Source organism: Limanda limanda, chromosome 15, assembly GCF_963576545.1.
Source record: "Limanda limanda chromosome 15, fLimLim1.1, whole genome shotgun sequence".
Classification (NCBI taxonomy): domain Eukaryota; kingdom Metazoa; phylum Chordata; class Actinopteri; order Pleuronectiformes; family Pleuronectidae; genus Limanda; species Limanda limanda.
The window spans coordinates 5,237,929-5,259,451 of NC_083650.1; the positions used below are offsets into that span (position 1 = coordinate 5,237,929).

The window sequence follows — 21,523 nt, forward strand, 5'->3', positions numbered from 1 at the left end:
CTGATGCCGTTTTCCCTTCATGTGTCATTTTCCTCAGCAGGCACACGCACAGACAAACAAAGTACGTTCTCACAGACACACTGTGTTGTTTCGGTGAGACCATGTTCAGTTCCCATCCGAGGACGTGATTACATGATGCCACTGCAGAGTGGGTCTGGGCGTAAACAGGAACACGCTCGACAAAGTGGGGATGTGCATGTATGTGTCTCAGGATGAGCGAGTGCTTGTTCACAGCGGGGGGGGGGGGGGGGTCACTTGAAGGTCAAAAGGAGGAAATGACACCAAGATGACATTTATGAGAAGACGTCCCTTCCAGCTTGAGATCAGAAAAACGACTGTTCAAGAGGAATTGTGTAAATGACAGGAATCCGTGAACTCGTTTGTAGCTTGTAGGTTTGGCAGAACCAAGATGATTTTTAAAGCGGTGCCAAATTATTAATGAGGCCATTTATCTTATTTTCATGATTCTGCATTTTTCTCGCCTTACAGCCAGTAAGTATTTAAAAATTCTCCAAAGCAAACAAAGAAATGTTTTTAATACCAGAGCAAAATGGGCTGCCTATGAGGTTAGCTAGTTAGCTAGTTAGCTAGCTGAGCGGCATCAACAGTGCATTCAGACACACTAGCATGCAAGTCTGCATGACAACACAGATTAGCCTGCAGCTCCGAACACATGCCCTACTAAACTGATCTGTTCACAGGGACAGAGAGAAGAAGAGTTGGAGGGGATTTCCAATGAAACACTTTTATATAGAGGATTCATTGGGAAGGAAATTTGCAGAAAAAGCATTTAACACTTGATAATTCACAGTATTTAATGAGCCGATGAGAAAAAAACAAGTTTATCAAGGTCCATAATCTGAGTTTGACAGAAAGGACAGAAAGGATGTTTCTTTTCTCCTAAAGGACAGTGAAACCTCCTTTTTAGTTCCCAGAGGCATCACTATATTCCCATGCTGCTCAGTGATAACAGTCTACAAATATTAATAGCTTAAAAAGGCCTGATATCATATCCTTTGTGACCCAATCTCAGAGCTTTGCCTACGAAAGTCACAGATCTTCAGGGCCAGGCCCGGCATGAATGGGGGTCTCTGTTGCTCTATAAACCGTCTAAACAGAGCTCCCAGCCTTCACACCACACCCCAAACCCAAGCAGTGGCACGGAGAGGACAGAACCGCTCTTATTCCAAAGAGTAACATGGAAAACCTCCACTTAAAGAAGGCAGCAGAGCAAAATAACTGCACTGTACTCGCAGACCAATCAGCCAGCTGACAGTGAAGGAGCTTACAGATTTGTTTAAGAAACGCTCTCACTCAATCAGCCATTTTCTTCTTCCCCTTCTTCCCCATCAGTTTGAAAGAGACGTTTTGACATCGACTGGCAACGGATGTTCTCGGAGTCTGATTTTCATAAACCAGGATAAAGGGGATTCACTTAGGAAGCTTTGAGAAAAGCCAGTAAAAGCACAAAGAAGTTTACTTCAGCTGGCTGAGGCTTTTTATTACACCCCCTTAAGAATGCCAAACCAATGCCACTAAATGAAAAAGAGGCCCCAGCGGATATTTGGACTGACCACTGGAGAAACTACAACTCCCCCCGAAGAGAGTTAATATCTCACTCTGGAGGCGGCAGGGTAATAATTACATTATTCAAAATATGGAACAACATTTATTATTTGTGCATATTTGTAACGGTAAAATGTCACAGTATGTTCAAATGGATTCACCCACACACACACACGTTAACAGCTGCTCAGCCTTGATCTATAAACCATATCCAGAAATCAGTCTGTCTAGACATCTACCGACTCCTACGCAATCTACTTCCAACACACACAGACACACACACACAGACACTCACACACACACACACACACACAGACACACACAATGAAATTAGAACCATTGTTATTGAATTTCTCGTCTTTTCCCGTCGTTTTCACAGCTTCAAAGCAGAACTCCAAACGACGCCCATGTGGAAAATCACACACACACACACACACACACACAGATACTATTACATCTCATACAGCAGCAAGGGGACGGGGGGGGGGGTGAGTGGAACAGTATTCACTGTACAGGGCGGGGGAGGAGAGGGAGTCTGAGGAGAGGTCCTGAAGTGTCGGACTCAGATGGTTCACAGAGGTTAATTAATTGGTTTTCTCTCGACATCAGAGGATCGTTTGGCGAGTTGGCTCCAATTCAATTAGGGTGTGCCCCCCCCCTCCTCCCCACTCCCTCTTTTCTCCTCCCCAGACAATCTAAATGAAATATGGGGTTTTAACAGACGACTCAACGCTCCTATGGGCAGAGCAGAGATGTTTAAAGAGCATTACTGTAACATACTTAGCTCATGTCAAAAGCTCATGCTCTGATGCTTTCTGAACATTTCTCTCTGTGGACAAACAATCGCTGATTTCCAACCCGTTCTGGTATAAGATTACCAGGATGATTAAATCAAAAAGAGTCTTAACTGAGAGCATGTTATCAAATCACTTGAAGCAACCGACCATGCGAGGCCTCTACTCGCTCGGTTCTCCTCTTCCATAGTGCTGAGCGCTGCAGTAAATTGAAAACCTGCTAAATCCATTATCAGGAGACCTGAATGTCTTCTTCCATATGGCTCTGAAAAACTTACAACCGGTGAGTGATAAAGCAACGACAGGAGAAAGAGATCACGATAGAAGCATATATCCAAGACTGACCATATGCAGACATTGATGAAGCTGTATGTACGCATGACAGAACAGAATTAATGCAGCCCTGCTTCGTGGATCTCGTGGTTTTCTCTGTCCCAGTCGACTGACGATCAAATGATAGATAATCCGTCTCTTTCCAAGTAAAACTCGCCTCTGCTCTGGGATTCTGTGTCTTAGCCGACTTCTGAACATTTCTAATCCGAGTCTGAGTCTTCACTTTGATTAGATTCCAACGATCCGGCCTCTTAACACTTTAATTGTTTTTTACTACCTCCTCCAAGCAGGTTACGTTTTCGCTCACGTCTGTTGGTTTATTTGTTTGTTTGTTTGTCAGCAGGATTTCGCGGAAAACTACTGAACACGATTACATGAAACTCATGTGGAACCATGGAACATAGAAGCAAATTGAGTCCTGGACAAAGATTCAGATCCAGGAGTTTATTTGAACACTTTCTTTGACATAGTGGAAGAGAACCTGGCATCATCAATTAATTAATTAACTTAAGTCCAATTTAAAATAATACATTGTGAGGAAGTATAAAACATAGTTGATCCACCTCAAATTTGTAAACTGTTTTTAAACTCTACTCATGACTTTTTTTAGTCATCCAAACCTCACAATTTCACAAACTGATAACCCTGTGTAATCAAAAACCACATGACAAGCAGGGGTTTTTGTCACACACAATAAAATGTCCACTTTAAAACAAGCTCATCCATCTCACCACCGGCTCACTGACAGACTCAGAGATGAGCAGGGGCCATAAAAGACCATCGAGGGGGGGGCAGACAAAGCCGAGCAGAGGAACGCAGAGACCCTAACCTGTAGGTGGTCTCTGTGAGGCAGAGCAGACATATGGGCCTGAACAATGGAGGGACCACAAGGTCAAACAGAGCGACGCAGGGACAAATACAAGTTTAGAGAAAGACTGTTGATGAACAAGAGATTGTTGACTCGCGAAGCTTAACCACCCCGGATCATCCAGTAGTGTGGGTTAATTGATGTATTTCTAGATCTGCATGTAGATCCTCAAAGACAACATCTACCACCTTCAATTATCCTCCTCAAATAACAACACATTTATCAAACATGCATTTTCAGTGAGTGTGTCCACTGACCAAAATCATAAACGTTAAGAAAGGGATTAAATGCAGAATCATATGCAAAGTACACACACATTCAAAGGCAAAAAAGGTCCATTTCAAATTCTCTACATAAACATTTGGTTAAAAGGTTAAACACAACAAATATGCTGGATCCTGGACAATGAAGACACAGGGTCTGTCCCGAAGCTAATAGTGTCACTCTGCAGCCCCCGGTAATGTCCTTAACCCCCCCGTCATCTCATCATCCACCAACTCTGCTGGTCAAGACTTAACCCGAGCCGAGTCACTGACCCCCCCGGTGACTCCACAGAGAGATAATTCAGCCGGCTGCTTGCGTCGGGCCTAGCGGAGCTTTGTGAGCTTATAACGTCAAAGTCCACACAATAGGCTGATTGTTTAAATAAGATGACCCGGGAGTGATTAACAGGATTTTTTAGGAAGCAAAAGGAAAACCAGATCTCACACGGCAACGAACCAATCACAGACAGTCCTCGCCTTCTAAATACTTAAAAAGAAAAACCTCAAGAACTGTTGAGGGTTATTTTAACATTATCAAGCTGCAGAGAATCAGGCCAAAACCTCAAAAGCCGTCTTACAGTTCATTATTACACCAGTTGATATTTCTTTGTGTCAGTGCTACATGATAATTAACAGGCCCTGAGGGGATGGGTCACAGTCCTCAGTCTAAAGTGTGGGAAATCTGCATCTGTGCTAGTGTGGCTGCTTTGACACGATAGCATTCCTGCAGCAGCGTGCCGGGTCACGCTCGATTCCTCGTAATCAGAGACGCAGATGAGACCCTGTCGCCGCAAACGCACCGAATCACATTCTCTCTGCGTCGTTTGAATTCGCTGACGAGCTCACAGGTTTCACAACGAGCGGAACAGCTGCACAACAGTTCCAGACGCTGATGAAAGACGAGGTCAAAGTGTGGCAGCAAACCGCAAGCGTGGCTTCGCATGGGTTTCATCTTCGGTGAACTTTGACCCACGATATTCCCTTCACATATGTGTGAGTGGGCCCTAAATCCAAAACCCGAGCTGTAAATCGTAGTGTTCTTCTGCGTTTTCCTTCATGTCAATTAACATTTAGACCAACAGGGTCTGAAGCTTTCTCCACAAATGCACATCCATCCTCCTTCACACCTCTCTGATGAAAGCCACCAAGTCAAATGATGTGATTTGCTTTCTGTGGCTCTAGTCGTCTGTCGAGTAAAACTGAGACAAACTGAATCCACGATGAGGCTGAGACAAGGATCAGGATCCTCATCCAGGAGGGAGACGCAGCACGAGATGTGTTTTAAGAGATAAAAAACAGAAACGTAACTGGAGACGTTTATCAGCAGAACCACATCAGTGTTTCACATTCCTGGTTCCTCCGTATATTCACTGGTCCGTGTCCAACATCTGGATCAGGGTCATGATACCGCAACACACACACATATCTGCAAATACATCTGTTCCTACTGCCAAGTCTTTAAGTGGTACATGCTTGTGGACACATTTCTGTGTGTGTGAGTGAAAGCCGTGACTTTCTTCACTGTAACATAAGATGTAAGATGTTTGAATGTGGACCAGCTCGGGTCAGACATAAGTGTAGAGTCTGAATTCAGCGCTTCACAAGTTGTTCATCGAGATGTGAGACGTGACGTCTTACCTGATAATAGGCTTTAATCTGCCTGATGAGAATGGAGAGGTTCTGGATGCGCAGGGTGGGGTCATTGTTCACTTTCTTGTTGGTCCTCTGCACCGTGGCCTTAGGATTTCTGTGGACAAACACATGACATACATGGTTTATAGCAAAGGTAAAAGTTCATGTTTCTAAGGCTGCTTTCAGACATGGACAGATACGTTTCCAGAAATCTTTCCAGAGGGGTTGTATTTGAGAACGCAAATATCCAAATTGGTTGCTCTGGACCTTTTCCAGAACTTTTCCTGGCTACCCCCTGGTAGAATGTCAGAGTGGAGCCCATGTGAGAAAATAATGTGCGTAACATTCAGGTGATCCAAAACTGAATGAAAAATAATATAAATATCTCTAGAAGATGCCAACAAAGATGTCAACTTACAAAGACAACGAGATCTGAGAGCTTTAGACGATTAGGGTCGACAACAGCATCTTTGACTTATGATCCGACTCTCATCTGAATGTTCCAGATATTTTCAGACCCAGTGAATCTCCTGCTGCACCTCCAGAAAATGTTTGGATCCGATTTCCAGATATTTTCATTTCAAATCGGAAAACAGCTCAAGTGTGTTTCCCAGTCTGACGCTGCTTTGCCGTGTGCGATGGGACGGGCGTGTGTTTGACTGAAACCATTAGCAGCCCAGTGACAATGGGCTCTTTGTTTACGTATCATAAGCGTGTTAAAGACACCACAGACAAATAGAGAACCTGCTCTTTTCATCTGATGGCTCGTGTGATCTTCAAATTAAATAACGCTTTAATCCAATTCAACCTGTTTGTGGAGCGTTTATATTTGTATTGAACAATTAGATCATAGATTTTTGTTTTTGCTTGACACCTTCTGCAGACTGTACTTCTACTGGGTGGGGTTTTCATGATGGAGTTAACATCTAAACTCAGAAATAAGGTCAACGATTCTCTCATGACTCTCATGTCTCAATCAAACACAAGAGGCTTCGTCTTGGTTCTCGTACAGTACAGACGCTTTGTGTTGATGTGTGTTGCCTGAGGGACTTTTAAAAAAGGAGCATGCATGGCGGCTGATGTTATCACGGGTGTCAACATGTTTTATTGAGCCTCACACATTCCTCACGCTAACACAGGACCACCTCCCCAACCGCTGCCACCTACAACAAACCAAATTTGCATATATATTGCCATCACCGTCAGAATATCCAACCTTATTTCACAAAATAAACTAAATTTACAGATAGTGTAGCTAAACTAGGAGCATGTTAAAAGTGGTAGTTCTGCATATTTACAAGAGAAAGGTTAAACAGACCAACACCAGACCTGTGGCCTTAATGTGATGTTTACTGATGCCCGAGGGAAATTCCTCTTTCCTACACTGCCCACTTTACACAACAGAGAAGGTTTCACCGAGTAGCAGACACTTTACAAACTTATCAAACAAGCGTGTGAGACAGTGAGGTGGAGGGACTCAGTAAGTCCAAACGTTAGGATGCAGACAAAGAAGAAGGCTCTTACTTCTAACCCAGCTTCAGTGATGAAGTAACCAGGCAACACGACAGTGAGGATGAATGTGCCTCAGCAATGCCACAAGTAAATCCCATAATAAATGTTGTATCCAAGTATGATCAAAATCATTATATCATGAATAAGTAAAACAGCAGGAGCTGAACATGTATATATAATCCACCCATCCCCCCTCCCTTAGAGAGAGAAAGTGCTCCGTGTGTATGAGGAGAATTTGTGTGAGCAGGTGAGTGTAGGTCCTGCTGTTAACTAAATCCTGGGATCAGCAGTTTATTTTGAAAAGGTTAAAGGACTATTCCCCCTCGTAAAAACCAAACAAATCCCCCACTCTGTGTAAATCCTTCATGTATCATTAGAGAAATGAAGCGCTGGGCTGTTACAGAGATGTCACAGCCTACAATTACTTTCCTCCAGACAACAGGGGACAGGCTTGTTTGGTGCAGAACACCACATTGTCATATTTCTTCACTGATAATGTAATGCAACAATGACTATTTCCTCGAAAATCCCCAATCGTAACACAATCTTTGAAATAATTACAGTTACGATTTCTTTTGGGAAACGTTCAGCTGTAAATTCCATCATCTATTAGAATTTTTGATGACAGCAGACCCGCTGTCACAGCTGACGAAACACTATGAAGGCCTGGCTCTTGGTGTGGGTTGAGTTAAATGAATTAATAATAACCACTAAGAATTTTATAGAATAGATATTATGATAGATGTTGATATGATATAGATATGATATAGATGTTGTACAGAGCCCAACATCAACACAATTTGAGAGCAAGTCTGTTTTTCAATCACACACACTTCAGACTTCAAAGCATGTGCATCCCATGACCTATATAGAAGGGTCATGGTGCTGCAAGTAGGGGGGGAGGAGAGTCCTGGCTGCTTGTGAATGCATGCATGCATGTGCAGTGTAGCACATGTGTAGTCATGCATGTGTGTGTGCGCATGTCTGCATCTGTGCTCTTGCACCACGGAAAGACACGACCAAGTCTGCATCTGTGCACAGCTCAAGCCATCCTGATATACAGCAGAGGCAGTGTATGATCGCGGTTTTCTTTTAAGCATATTCATCAGTCTGGCTCCGTCTGAGAGAAGAGGTCAAAGGTGAAGGATTCCTCATCTTGTTAAAGGACGTTCAGGCTTGGTGGATGCCTGCAGACACAGGGGACTTCTGGTTGAATAGCAGCTTTCTGGTCAATTAGCCATGCTGCTGCTGCTGCCCTGTTTCTACTGAGACTGATAAAACGTACAACCGTTTCACAGGAAGCAGTGTTGTGAAGGATTCTTCTGGAATATTGCTTCAGTAGCTCACTCCTAAATTTAGATAAAAGCGCAGTAGGTCTCACATAGAATAAAGGCAACTCACAGAATTTTTGGTTTCAAATGAAATAGCTGGTCTCGAGTCAATTGGCTGCAGTATAGACGTGTTAATTAGGCGTTGCATCATCCTCGGCCATCACACACACACACACACACACACACACACACACACACACACACACACACACACACACACACACACACACACACACACACACACACACACACACACACACACACACACACACACACACACACACACACACACACACACACACACACACACACACACACACACACACGCTAATCAGAGAGACACAGGGTTCTTTTTAATAGGAGTCTAAATTAGGAGTCATGTGACCTTCCCATCCGCCCCTCCCCTCCACACACTCTGCCCCTTTTGGAGGTCCATTGTAGGGGGTCTATTTAACCCATTAATTAGAAAGCACAGAGGAGGCTGTAATCCTGTCAGGGCGAGGAGGGCGACGCGCTCAACGATCTGTGTGTGTGAGAGGAAAACGCGGCAGAAAGAGAGAAAAACGGCAAAAAGAGAAAAACATAAACATTCACACATTCCATCACAATCGGAGTCAGGCAGCCGACACGACAACAACAACATCAGGGCGACGCTATAAATTTCACCCGTCTGGCTCTCATTCCACACATACAAGCACGTGCTCATCCGCCCCCTGTGGTGGAGCAGGCGGATTAAAACGCTAACAGGAGTCAAGAATCCCACTTATTCCCTGTTCCTGCTGATAAAGTCGACCTGAGATAGACAAACAGATTAAGGCTAGACGGGCTGGGAGCCGGCTCAACAGCCAGCGAGGCAGACGACTAGTCAGCGAGTCGACCAGACGGCGAGTCAATAAGCCGATGCTGTCGATGGCCACCGCAGCCTTGTGTGCAGCCTCGGGCCCGCGGGCTTTCTCCTCCCATCTCCCGGCTTCCATGGGCTGGTTAGGTTGGGGAGTAGTGCTAACCTATATATGACAGGCTACATTACAGTCAGCATGGGCAGCCAGGCACACTTGCTCACTCACAAAGCAGGCTAAATGCACACACATAAAAGAGAGAATTCATGCTACATTTGGCCACGTGCTCGGGATAGAGCTCATGAGCTGCTCTGTCCAAACACAGCAGGGGAGTGTGTGTGTTGGTGCCTCCATATGTGACACACACACACACACACACACACACACACACTTGTGCCAGACAGCTTCAGTCAGAGGAATCTCAGGAGGATGAGCTCTTATTAGAAGCCGTGCCAAGGTTAACAGTTCGGTTCAGGATAATTCTGTGGGTGGTTCAGTAACATCCACAAATTAGAACACGGCGACAGCAACACGAGCAAGTCATCCACTCACAACCCAACCCAACACAACACAACACAACACAAGGGGTATTAATGATGGATGGAGGGATGATTTAATGTTAAAACTTTCAGGATGTTTCATCGCCAAATATCCGTAGATATCAAAGGGGATAAAATGGAATCTGGTTTTATAAATCAAATTATAAATGCAAAGAGAACAACTCAAGTTAGTCTGAATGTTTACTGTTGTACTGTGTGTACTTTACTGTACATTAGTACAAGTCAACACACAAGTGGAAGTTTCTAAATGAGAAACAGGCAACGAATTTACAAACGCAATTAATATCAAACCAGAGAGGAACTACACTTCAGATGAATAAAATGTACTTCTACTAATATAAATACAAATGTTGCAGAGGAACAGCATCAACTCTCATTTTACATCCACCGCCTTTCTGTCATTTAAAAATAACTGTTCGGTATTGCAGGTATGTCAATATTTAGTTTTTACTCATGATGAATACATCCTATCCCCCACCCCCCTCTGGGAACTGTAGAATGTAAACAGTGGGAATCTGACTGCTGCTGTGTGGATTCTCATCTGCCTGTTTCCGTGTGTCGACTTTTACATGGACTCGTTTCTCTCCCAGTCTTTGTCCTTCTGTTTCCTCGGGGCCTCTTCCCATTCCTTTACCTTCCCACTGTCTCTATAGGGACAGCAGCTGGACCCACTCGTGTCAGGTTGATCACATGCATCACTTTGTACTGAAAGCACTCAGTATTATAATGGTCTCATGAGGTCAATATAGCATGGTGCCACTTCTCTGCCGCCCCCATCTTCTTATTAACACATTTATTGAACTTCGTCACAGATTAAATCCACTCGATTGTATATTCTCAAAGTTAAGCTGCTGTTAATGAGAACTCAACACATCCTGCAGATGTATTTCTTCCAGGGAGCAGAAGGGATTATAAACCCCCCCTTGCCACTGAAGGGCCTGTAACATGAAGCAGATGGAGGAAGTGTTGAGTTTGCATTAAGTGCAAAGTGCATCAACAGCAAATTAACACACAGGCAGATCTATTATAATCAGATATAAAGAAGGGGAAACTACAAATAACCACATGTCTCTGATTACATCTCAGTCTCAAATAAAGGCCTGGTTCCCTTTAAGTTAAATGAATAAGAACTACTGATTTAAAGTATCCTAAATTAGCAATGCAGCTTAGATTAGGTTGATTTTGATTTACCGCAGCTGAAAACCTCATGGAAAGCTGCATCTAAAGTCCTAAAATGGTCCCTGTGGGTTTCACATCCTTAGTTCTGGAGTTCAGAGTGCTTCACATCATCACAGCCTTGTTAAAGTTTTGTCCTCTCAAGGTCACAGCTGCTGTTTCCTGTCCGACTCTGATAAACAATCCTCCCGCCCGACAGATACAGCGAGGACACCACGACACAAAGATGATAATAAGAGTTGGCAGATTAATGTTTGCTTCTAAGCGTTGGACCCCACGGTCCAAACAGCAGCACCAGCGGAGGGAGGGAACCGAACAGGCCCACCCCCTCAGCAGCAGCTCGGCCTGCTTCCTCTCTACAGTCCAGCTGGAATCTCTGGAATCTGCGGTAACTAGCCCTCGAAACATCCAACAAAAGGTTTCAGCGTGGTGCTCAAAGAAAACAAGGAGAGAGGAGAAAGAGGAGGGAGGGATGAGGTGAGGCATGGAACAGCAGAGATGAAGAGGGAAACAGCAGGAGAAGGAACGGCAGAGAGATCATCAGAAAGGATAAGGAAGTGAAGGGTGGAGGAAAACAAGGCGAGAGAAGAGGAACGATGAGGAGGGAGATACAGTGAAAAAGAGATGTTCCGAGACCATCATAGTAAATGCATCTAAGTGGCATATTAAAGATATTTATCAATTAAATTTAAATTATGACGTTTGCTTAATTATTTCTCAAAAAGATCTCCATAAACATTGTTTTTGTCTTGAGTTATTAAATAATGATTCATGCGCCAATCCGCCTCCACTACTTCCATCCCCTTGGATCCTCAGAGCCCTGCAGGTCTTATTCAAAGTAGAAAAGAATCAATGAAAGATTGTAATAAATAAAAAAGAAACAATCTGACTCAAACCTCTTACTGTCTGTGTCTGTATCTGGATTCTTTCTGTAGTAATAAACTGTGACAGATGGTTTTTCTAACCTCAGAATATTCTGCTGGAGCAACAACACCCGGCCTTATGTAGCCTCCATATGTTTGAAACAACGATTACCAGAGAATAAAAGGAGGCATCGGACAGAAAACAACAAACCATAGCGTGTGTACAATGCATTCGTTTGACAAAATGAAAACTCTCCTACAAAAGGCCATCGGTCAGTTTGTGAGCGTGTTTGTGTGGAAAAGCCAATTCTGTCAAGTCAGGAAGTGATGACAGGCGCGCTGACGACTGCATCCTGTTTGAATCACCTCACCCAGTGGATGCACTGTGATGTGGCCTTGAGAAAAAAAAAATCTAACGAGTCAGTGTAGCTGCATATTCACTGACTCATTGGTTCACCTCTTTAAGAGAGACAACCACTGGCAGGCAACATCGTCTGCAGATGAAATATGCGGATAGGAAAAGTGCTGGAATCTGACATTTGGCTTCAGCTCATTTCTACTCATATTCATCCTCAGAGTGTGAAACCATTCAGACAGATTCACAGATATGCAAAGATCTGCCTGGACAGAGACCTTCCCCTTCACAACAGGCATGGCTGCATTCTTTGCGTGTAAACCCCACACATGTTTTATCCATTCACAAGCGCAGTCAAATTTGCAAAAAATCCATTCGTGACTCGTTCTCAGGATTGAACATGGATTACTCGACCATGCAAGAAAAAAAAAAAAATCACACAGGACACATGAACTTCCTCACTTATATAACTCTGGGTCACAAACTGACCCAACAACAATCCACAGATTTGCCGGCAAAGCAAAGAAATTCAACAGGACGCTTGTCACTCTGACCAACATTTAATTGGCCCCCACTTGCAGAGCGGGAACAGAGTAATTGGTTTGACAGCAGCGAGGAGGAAATGTAATTGGCTGGGTAATGTCAGTCACAAGAGGAAGAGGAGGAGGAGGAGGAGGAGGAGGCAGTGGTGCCATCTGGGTGTCAGCAAACCGTTAGATAATCCTGGGGTCTCTCTTTTTTTCTCCCCCTCCCGTGCTGCCCTGACGACAACTGCTGCCAGCCTGTCTGCCATGTCTGTGTCTGAGTGTCACACGGAGCCGTTCGCTCTGTAGCTCTGCAGTTTGCAACACGACAGCTGCCATCAACAGTAAAAAATGGGGAAAGCTCATGTTTCTCCAGCCTGAGTGCAGAAATATTTTCAAGTAAAATCATTACGTGTGACTTGTTTTTTTTCTTTAAGAGTTTTATCATCCACTCTGTAAAGCGAGCGAGTTTCTTGGCAGCACTTAAGGTTTCTGTCTCCCAGTTGGTGTTATACCGGTGGTGAAATCGAGTGTTTTCAGAGTGTAAACAACAGCTTCTGGCTCGAGGCCGAGACACAGCCAGACACTTTTCAGCACCAACGCATCAATCGCAAAGCAGCAGGATCTCAAGTAACACTCGGAACAATATATTTCAAGGTGATTGTGATTCTGGGGCATTTTCTTTTTTAGAATAAGGGATTTAAACATTTATAGATATGTCCTGGTGGGTGGATCCCTCCCTTGTTCCACCTTGTACAGATTGTGATTTGTGAATATGGGCAATACAAACAACTTTGATTTGATTTGGGAGCCCAAGAGAGAAAGTGAATACAAACCCCAGGGATTATTACCTACAGCTCTTGAGAGAAAGTGGAAAACTCACCTGGTTTCTAAGCTTCTTTTAATGAGTAACAGTGTTGGAGGGCAGGAGGCAGAAATTACTTCACAGCCTTTTTGTTCTTCCAGTCAACACGCAGCTTCAACTGTGAACAAACTGCCTTTATTTCTGCCTTTTAAGACTGAATTCTGACCAGTAGAGGTGAATGGGCCTTTGCATAGGCTGCTTCTAATCTCTGGAACATCTTATCGCTTCATATCTGAACCGCTCAGACCCTAGAAACTTCTAAATCATTTGTCTAGACTCAATTCTTCTCGCTGGCTTTCAATTATAGTCGAGTTTAAGACTCTGATTTCATCTGCTACGGTGCAATATCTAAAATCTCAATAATTTATGATGTTCATGGGCAGGACTTGTGGAAATTATAGATGTGTTTTCCGTGGATGTTTCCATTTTGAAGCCTCCTGCAAGGTTCAGATGCATGAGCTCTAACATCCACTTTGGCTAATGACACGGTCTGTTTTGTTTAACTGAGCCGAGCTGCTGGAGGTGAACACACAGAGCTGGTAAAGGGAAGCAGGCAAACAAAGAGCAGTCTCACCAACATAACATCTGACCCACACTGTAGGCCCTCTGTGTGGGAGGGTGGCCGGCCAAGACAACTACCAACAGCTGCCTCTGTCCAAACCCAAATGCACAGGGGGGGGGAAGACTCACACACACACCCACACACCCACGCAGACACAGAAGCCCTGCAGAAAAGTGCACACACAAATATAAACACACAGAGCTGGCTGTGACAGGCAAGCCCCCGACATCCTGTCAGGCGATTACTAAGCCAGACACAGTTCATTTCAGCTCAGCGTCCCCTGTCCTCTGCTGGAGCACTCGACCGACCCCAGAAAACTCCCGTCCAGCTCATTCCATCTATTTACAGACAGAAATCCTACTGAGTGTCTCATCACACATCTTAGTCTTAATACACAGAGCTGAGGAGATGCCATGTGGCTCCTCAACTCCAGCACGCCACCCTTTTTTCACTCTCTCCTACGTTGAAGCTTCTTAACCATTTCGGTAAATCATTTGCTGCCTCATTCTCACTCATCCAACCCGTCCCTCTCATATCCTTCCGCTCGCTTTCCGCCACACAGTGGAAAATACTCTAAAAATACTGCTGACTTCTTCACTGGTTTGAAGAGGCTGCCTGTGGAAGAGACGAGAGACGCCCTTGCTTGTTCAACTAAACCTGCAGTGGCCTCCCTAAACACCGCTCTCTGTTTGGAGGGAGTCCTCAGGGAGTCTGCAAGCAGCTTGAATGAGTGGGAGGATGAAAAAACAAGACAGAGAGGGGGGGAAGAGGTATGGTTGAAATCTGGAGGAAAGCATCATCCTGTGAGAGTGATACGGCCGAGCAGCGGGATGTGGAGGACAGAGGAAGAAGGCTGAGGAGGAGGAGGAGGAGGAGGAGGAGGAGGAGGAGGAGGAGGAGGAGGAGGAGGAGGAGGAGGAGGAGGAGGAGGAGGAGGAAGAGGACACCGACCAGAGACAGGAAATAGCCCGTCGGGTTAATCAGCTCCTCATGCAACACAGCTCCAGCTTAATCCTTCTCCAAACAGTTCACGTTACATGCTTAAGTCAATTCTGCACAGGTACAAATGCAAAGAGAGACGTGTGCAATCTGCCAAACTAACCTTCAGGTGGGAGACTCTGAAGCAAGATGGTATCCCATTAAAATGGGAACCAGTAAAATCTCTTAAGAAGTGAAAAAATCCATTCCACTGGAAGCAAGCATGGTGAACCGCTCCTCTCTTAGCAGGAGGGCTGAATGCTGAGAGGAGCATTAGTGGAAAATATGGAAAAACTCTTTGGCCAGAGGGAAGCAACAGCCGCGGCATTGTGGAGCCAGACAAAGAAAGGGGAAAAATTGTTTTCTGTGATTGTTCACAACTGGAAAGTCACAGATTTGACACCTGATGCCTCGGGCTCGTCCGACAAACATCATGTGTCACCGTCAGGAGACCTGCAGCAGCACCTACTTCCCCTTTCAGTGGATGAAATGAAACAAAGTGTGTGTCTGTGTGTGTGTGTGTGAGCTGATGCATTGCTGTGTGGGCTGCGTCCCTGCTTAAGGCTTCTATTTCCAGTTTAATCTACAGCACAGCAGGTAGCGCTGCAGCGTCCAGGGGCGGGGGGGGTGTCTCCCAGTCGGCTGCAGATGACACTGGGAGGTGAGGAAATATAAACACGCAGCAGTGGGAAGCTGGGGACTGCTTCCTCCTTCCACCGTGCATGCTCGCAGACAGTGTGCACGGATCCTAACAATAGCAGTCTGCAAGATTTCTGACAGTCTGACCCTTTATTGGCCTTAATACAAGGTCCCTTTGTGCATAGCCTACATTCACTTCAATCCAATTCACGCAGGAGCTGGACTGAGGCTTGAGTCCTTGAAGAGATGATGACCCCACAGAAACAGGCCCCGGGGTGAGTTAGCAGATCTCAACCCTCCTCCACATCTTACACAGACCCTGCATGCAAATCAAACCCCATATGCTGCACATGCATTCATCTACACGTCAAACTACAGGAAGTGTCTACAGTATAATGGTGATCACGCCTATAGGAGTCAGCTGAACGTGGTGCGTTTGAGGACCCAAGGCATGCATGAGGCCAATCCTGTGACAGTGCGGGGGCCACTGCAGACAGGGGCCTGACAGATGGGGGGGGGGGGGGGGGTACTCACATCTCCAGCATGATATCGTTCAGGTAAATCCCGTCCACTAACGCAACATATTCCGATAACTTGGTGCCATCGGCCATTGAGGGCTGGCCCACTGTCTTCACCTGGAAAGTGAGAGAAGAGGAAAAGAAAGGTGTTAGGATCATCACTGACCACACACAGGGGTGGGTGGGTGTGTGTGTGTGTGGGGGGGGGGGGTTAATTGATGGGATCAGTGTGTTTGAATGGCTCATTAAGGATCTTACCCAGCAGACCAGAGGCGTGAGCATGAACTGCTCCAGCAGAGGGGTGAAAACCTCGCTTTCCATATTGCTCTCTCCGTTTATTTGGGGATAAAAACAAAACAATGTGCTTCTCCCAGTGAGAAGTGTTGGTTTGTTTAGACTCCGCTCAGGAAGCTGATTCGATTAAATCGAGGCTCATTTCGGCGGAAGGCTCCTTCCCGAAGGGGTTTTTTTCTTGGAGGAGGAGGTCAAAGAAAAAAGGTAAATCCACAGGATCCAGCTGCTCCAGAGGTCGGGGCTCGTCTGCCTCGCGGAGGAGACGAGGACTCACATGTTTTCTTTGTTAGAAATAAACAAACAGGGCTAATAAACGCGTGTATCCTCTGGTTTATCTACACGAGAGCCGCTCGCACAGGAATCTAATTCTAAGGAGAAATAATCCAATCAAATCCAATGAGGGGGGGGGGGGGGTCTCCAGCAGCGAACAGGATCCAGATGTGTCCAGAGGATCCGGTCTTCACATCGTCCTTTCAGCCCTCATGTATCATGTAGAGTCATTCGGCTCCTTCATTCGTCCTCCACGTCCTCCTCCCTTCAAATGCTGCATGATAGTGAACGGAGGGAGTCGACGGAGGATGAGTGGAGGACAGAGCACCGCCTCCCGCAACTCCCTCCGCCTCTCCGCCCATGAAAAGGAGGGGAAAGGAGAAAATAGGGCATCGCTCAGAGCACGTTTCAGTTCAGATTGATTTTCCCTAAGTTGTCAGGAATTCCTCTCAGAAAAGGTTTTGTACAGTCTATTGTGCAGTTTATTTATCTGATGATGTGAATTAGAGGGAAGATGGTGTTTTTTTTATTAAGGAGTATAGAAATGAGTTTAGCTTCAGCTGTAGTGAAGGAATCGATGGAACATTGGATGAAAAACATTCTTATTTCATTAAATGATTGGTAAGAAAAAACACATTATACCCTTTGTCTGCTTTTACATGATGCAGGATCAGTACAGACACAAGGTAAGTGGGCTGCTGACACCTGGTGGGTAATGTACAGAGAGGAGACTGTAACTGTACAGCTCATCTCAAATAGATATAGGCTATAAGAATCAGCACAAAGAAACTGACCAATTTAATAAATTGTCATCACACGAATAAATGGTTTAATAAAAGTATGTTAAGAAATAATATTAACACAATTTATAAATTTATTTTAAAATAAGGGGTATGTTGAGATATGTTTTAAGTTGAAGAACAATTCCCTTTTCAGTGCTGTCAAAGATTTTAGTCTTAAGAAGTGGATATTATGCACTTCCTGTGTGAGAAATACAATTCAATTTTAATTCAATTTCAATTATCTTCATGATTGGTTTTTTTCTCTGATGATCATATATTTGGCAAAACATTAGAAAAAACACCCATCATCATCCTCATCGTGCTGTAAAGTGACGTGGTGACTTCAAATGTCTAAAGTTAAGCATGTAATTATCACATTTAAGAACCTGTAACCTTCACATTTCTGCATTTTTGCTTGAATAATGGAAATAAACAGTTGATTTATCAGTTGCTCTGGTATTTTCTAACCCATCTGGCAACTATTTAAATAGCTGATGAAAAAAACAGTATTTCTAAAACAGTGGAGGACACAGTGTTTCCTTCAGCTGTATCAGCAGCGAGGTATTGACTTAAAGAGCCACAGGGAAGCAGGAGACACCTTATCGACAGCTGATGAATGGCTGTGTGGGTGTGAATAGGAAGCAGAGACCAATGTGGCCAAAGAGCTAATTAAAACACAATCACTGATTTGGGAACTAGGGTCCTGGCTCACCTCCACTCATAGTAAAAATAATTGGATTACTGCACCTTCCCCTGAAATGTTTGAATAGGCACATTTCGGCAGAAGCAGATAAACAGGAGGGAGCTTCTCATTTGCATTTAGAGTAACGGTCGTTCACTGGTGCTGCAGCTTCACCTTGAGGCGAACGAGATCCTGACTGGAACCTGTTGGATCTTGTTTTGTGTAGAACGGGTTCGACGAGCTGGAGGAAGTGAAAACTGCACATCAGGAGGCTGCATCGTACTGTACAGCTGTAAATTCAATTCCAATGTATTTCAACATAGTCAAATGAGCAATTAAAGTAGTTCCTGTTTCCTCAGTTCCTCTTAATATTGTTTTGCATGTTCATAGCAGGTTGTGGGGTATTGGTTTTTGTATTGTTTTAATTCCTTGATTCTGTAATGCAGCTTGTGTTACGTTGTTTTTATGAAAAGTGCTTTTCAAATAATGTCTGATCGATTTGTGTATTTAATTGATTTAAAATGCTGCTGGGAGATTATATGATATTAGCCACCTTGCACCACAGGTCTTTTTATTATAATTTTTGTCTCAAAATAAATCATATTCTGGCTTTATGCATTTCTCTGTAGCACTGAATTCTTGTCTGTAATCTGGGGTCTTTTTGGGCGTCGACTTGTCAGAGTTGAATGACGATGGTCTAACAATACGAGCAAACAGCTCCACGTCTGATGTCACATTTTGATTAGAATGTGGACTACATCCTTGGAAGAGACGTATAAACATGTAACAGGTCCCTCCCATTATAAACCAGTGAGAAGAAGAGAAAAACATACAGAAAATCTCATGAGAAATATTCAAAATTTATCAAATTTGGCATAAATGTTGAGTTAAAAAGCTTTGGCTGCTTAGAGATATTAGAGAAAAAAGGTGGTCAGGGCCTTTTTATAAAAGTTATATTTTGTTCCTTTTACCACAGAGATTCAGTTTCCCCTTGGAAATCATTGAAGTTTATCTAATTTCAATGATGTAAATTAAAGGAGAATTTCCATCACATCTAAAACCAAAGCTTTTCAAAGGCAACTCATACACTTTTCTTCTAAACGCTCAGTCCAGCATATATTTAAACACACGCAGATAATGAAAACCTCTCATGGTTCAAGGAGCGACTGCTTCCCCACACTGCAGCCTCAACACAATTATGTTCCACTCAATTACCACTGAGGATTAGATGGATATTTTCCAAAGCCTGGTGTTAGTGATTGTATGTGTGTGTGTCTGTGTGTGTGGGTGTGGGTGTGTTTTTGTGTGGGATTCATTAACCTTGGATTGAAAAGGTTGCTTCTGGCTGCCTCATCAAAATCTATTATTCATGCTGCTTTTAAGTTTTCCTCACAAAGCAGCTTCCACCTCCACCTAATGACTCAGGGATTGTTCAGAACCGCAGCAACATTCCTCACACACTAACGCACACTAACACACACACTAACACACACAGAGGAAACCCACCAACCGCCTCTTTTGGCTAAAGCTCCACAGAACCACCAGAGCACACATGGAACATTCTCCTCTGGTTGTAATTCAACTATCCCAGAGATTACAAAAAAAGTTCACTGACCACTAAACACTGAGAGAATATTTCTTCTCTGAACAACTGGGTGACCTCCTCTCATATGAAATCTGTTGTTTTCTTCAGACGGCTTCAGCGTCCTGTTTGTTCGTTCACAGGCTTTTACAAGTCGCCACAAACAGTTTGGACTGGAGATGATCTTGTGTGGCTCCGACTGCAGGAATGGCTGAGTAACCTCGAGAGGAAATGCAACATATAATCTGCAGTGAGTGGTAAGTAATCTGACTAATACTGTAAGAGTCATGCTCATGAATTCTTAACTAAAGAAAACTAAACAGCCTTTAAGTCGAGGTTGGACTCAGGCTGGGGTATGAACCAAGAAACAAAGAGGAGTTTTAAAATGTTTGATAAAGGACAAGGTTTAGTTAATTCAAATAACCTATAAAAGGATTGGAAAGTAACTTGATTGACAGGTTTGGGTTCTAGGATTGACGTAACAAACATAAGGATTCATCACGTGAGCACAACAAATGTTTAAAGTGAATTTCATGCCACTCTGGCCAATAATCACTGAGATTCCTCCTGCTGCTGTAACAAGGGAATTCCCCTGATGTGTGGATCAATACATTTCTATCTAATCTAATCATATTGATCCAATCATCCAGTCTGAGTCACGACAGGCGGTGACCAAAGCCATAAGGGACAAAGTATCCTTGTTTTGAATCATAGATAATATTATAATATTCATAATAATCTAATCAGTAGTTGTAGAGATAGTGTAGTGTTAAACAGAGTGAGTGAAATGGGGTTTAAGCTATAATAAGTCAGTATATTAACCTGTGGAAAGTTTCCTTCCTGATCGAAGCACAGATATGTATAAAAAAACACATCAGAAACTGACAGTTATCACATATCTCCGTGGAAACGCTTCCTTTCCCACCATCAGACGCTCCTCAGGCCTTTCTGGAATGACGTCATGATTTAAAGAGCTGACCTTTGTGTTTCCAGCGGAGGTCAGTCGGACCGTCCACTCCTCATCCATTCGTCTCCATCCTGTGAAGCTGCGGTGGGGGGGGGAATCGATTCCTGTAACGATCCGCTCTCCAGCTGAAGTGATTGAGACCCCCGTGGTACAGTCAAAGCCTAATTGCATAACATTACAGAGCAACAAAGACGTGAGTCAGTGCGGCCCCACTCTGAGCATCCTGTAAACCTGACGCACCTCTTAAAGCAGGGAAATGAAATATGAGTTTTCTTAAAGAGGCACAGATTTACATTAGAACAAGCAAAACTGCCAGAATGATATTAAACACATTTCCCCAGCTCTACTTTTAATGTGGATTTCTATTCTTTTTGCCACATATTTTAGTTTTGTCTGTTTTATTGCAGTATTCAATCTAGAGCCGCAGTCCAATGTCCTCAAGACACGTCTTAGCGATCGCTCTGGATTCAAAAGTAATCAGCTGCCTGCAATCCAGGCCTGAAGGCTTTAAATGACTCAGTCTGATTCAAGCCTCAGAGGGTTTTTAGATCAACATCACTGCAGGGAGCCAGCAGTTAGTGATGCAGGGGTCAGAGCGCTAAGAACACAAAGTTTAGTCGTGAAAATATAAGTACTGAAGTCTTAGACGTAGGAAGTGTATTGTCTTCAGGGGGGTTGGGCCTTTTTCCGCCACTGCAGGGTAATAAATTCTGGCGAGCAACCGACAAAGGAGTGGAATGTTATTATCACTTCCTTTAACTTTGTGAA

The 21,523-nt window shown here is 44.0% G+C and overlaps 1 protein-coding gene across 2 annotated transcripts in view; it reads right to left on the reverse strand.

Annotated features, from left to right (window-relative positions):
- Positions 1–16,499, reverse strand: part of LOC133020941 (girdin-like) — a 57,485-nt gene extending 40,986 nt beyond the window's left edge. For both annotated transcript variants that reach the window (XM_061087712.1, XM_061087713.1), the window contains exons 1-3: positions 16,437–16,499; positions 16,195–16,295; positions 5,463–5,571 (exon numbers count right to left, since the gene is read on the reverse strand). In XM_061087712.1, coding sequence (XP_060943695.1) covers positions 5,463–5,571; positions 16,195–16,295; positions 16,437–16,499 — 273 coding nt within the window. The remainder of the gene's footprint in view (positions 1–5,462; positions 5,572–16,194; positions 16,296–16,436) is intronic.
- Between the last annotated feature and the right edge of the window lie 5,024 nt (positions 16,500–21,523).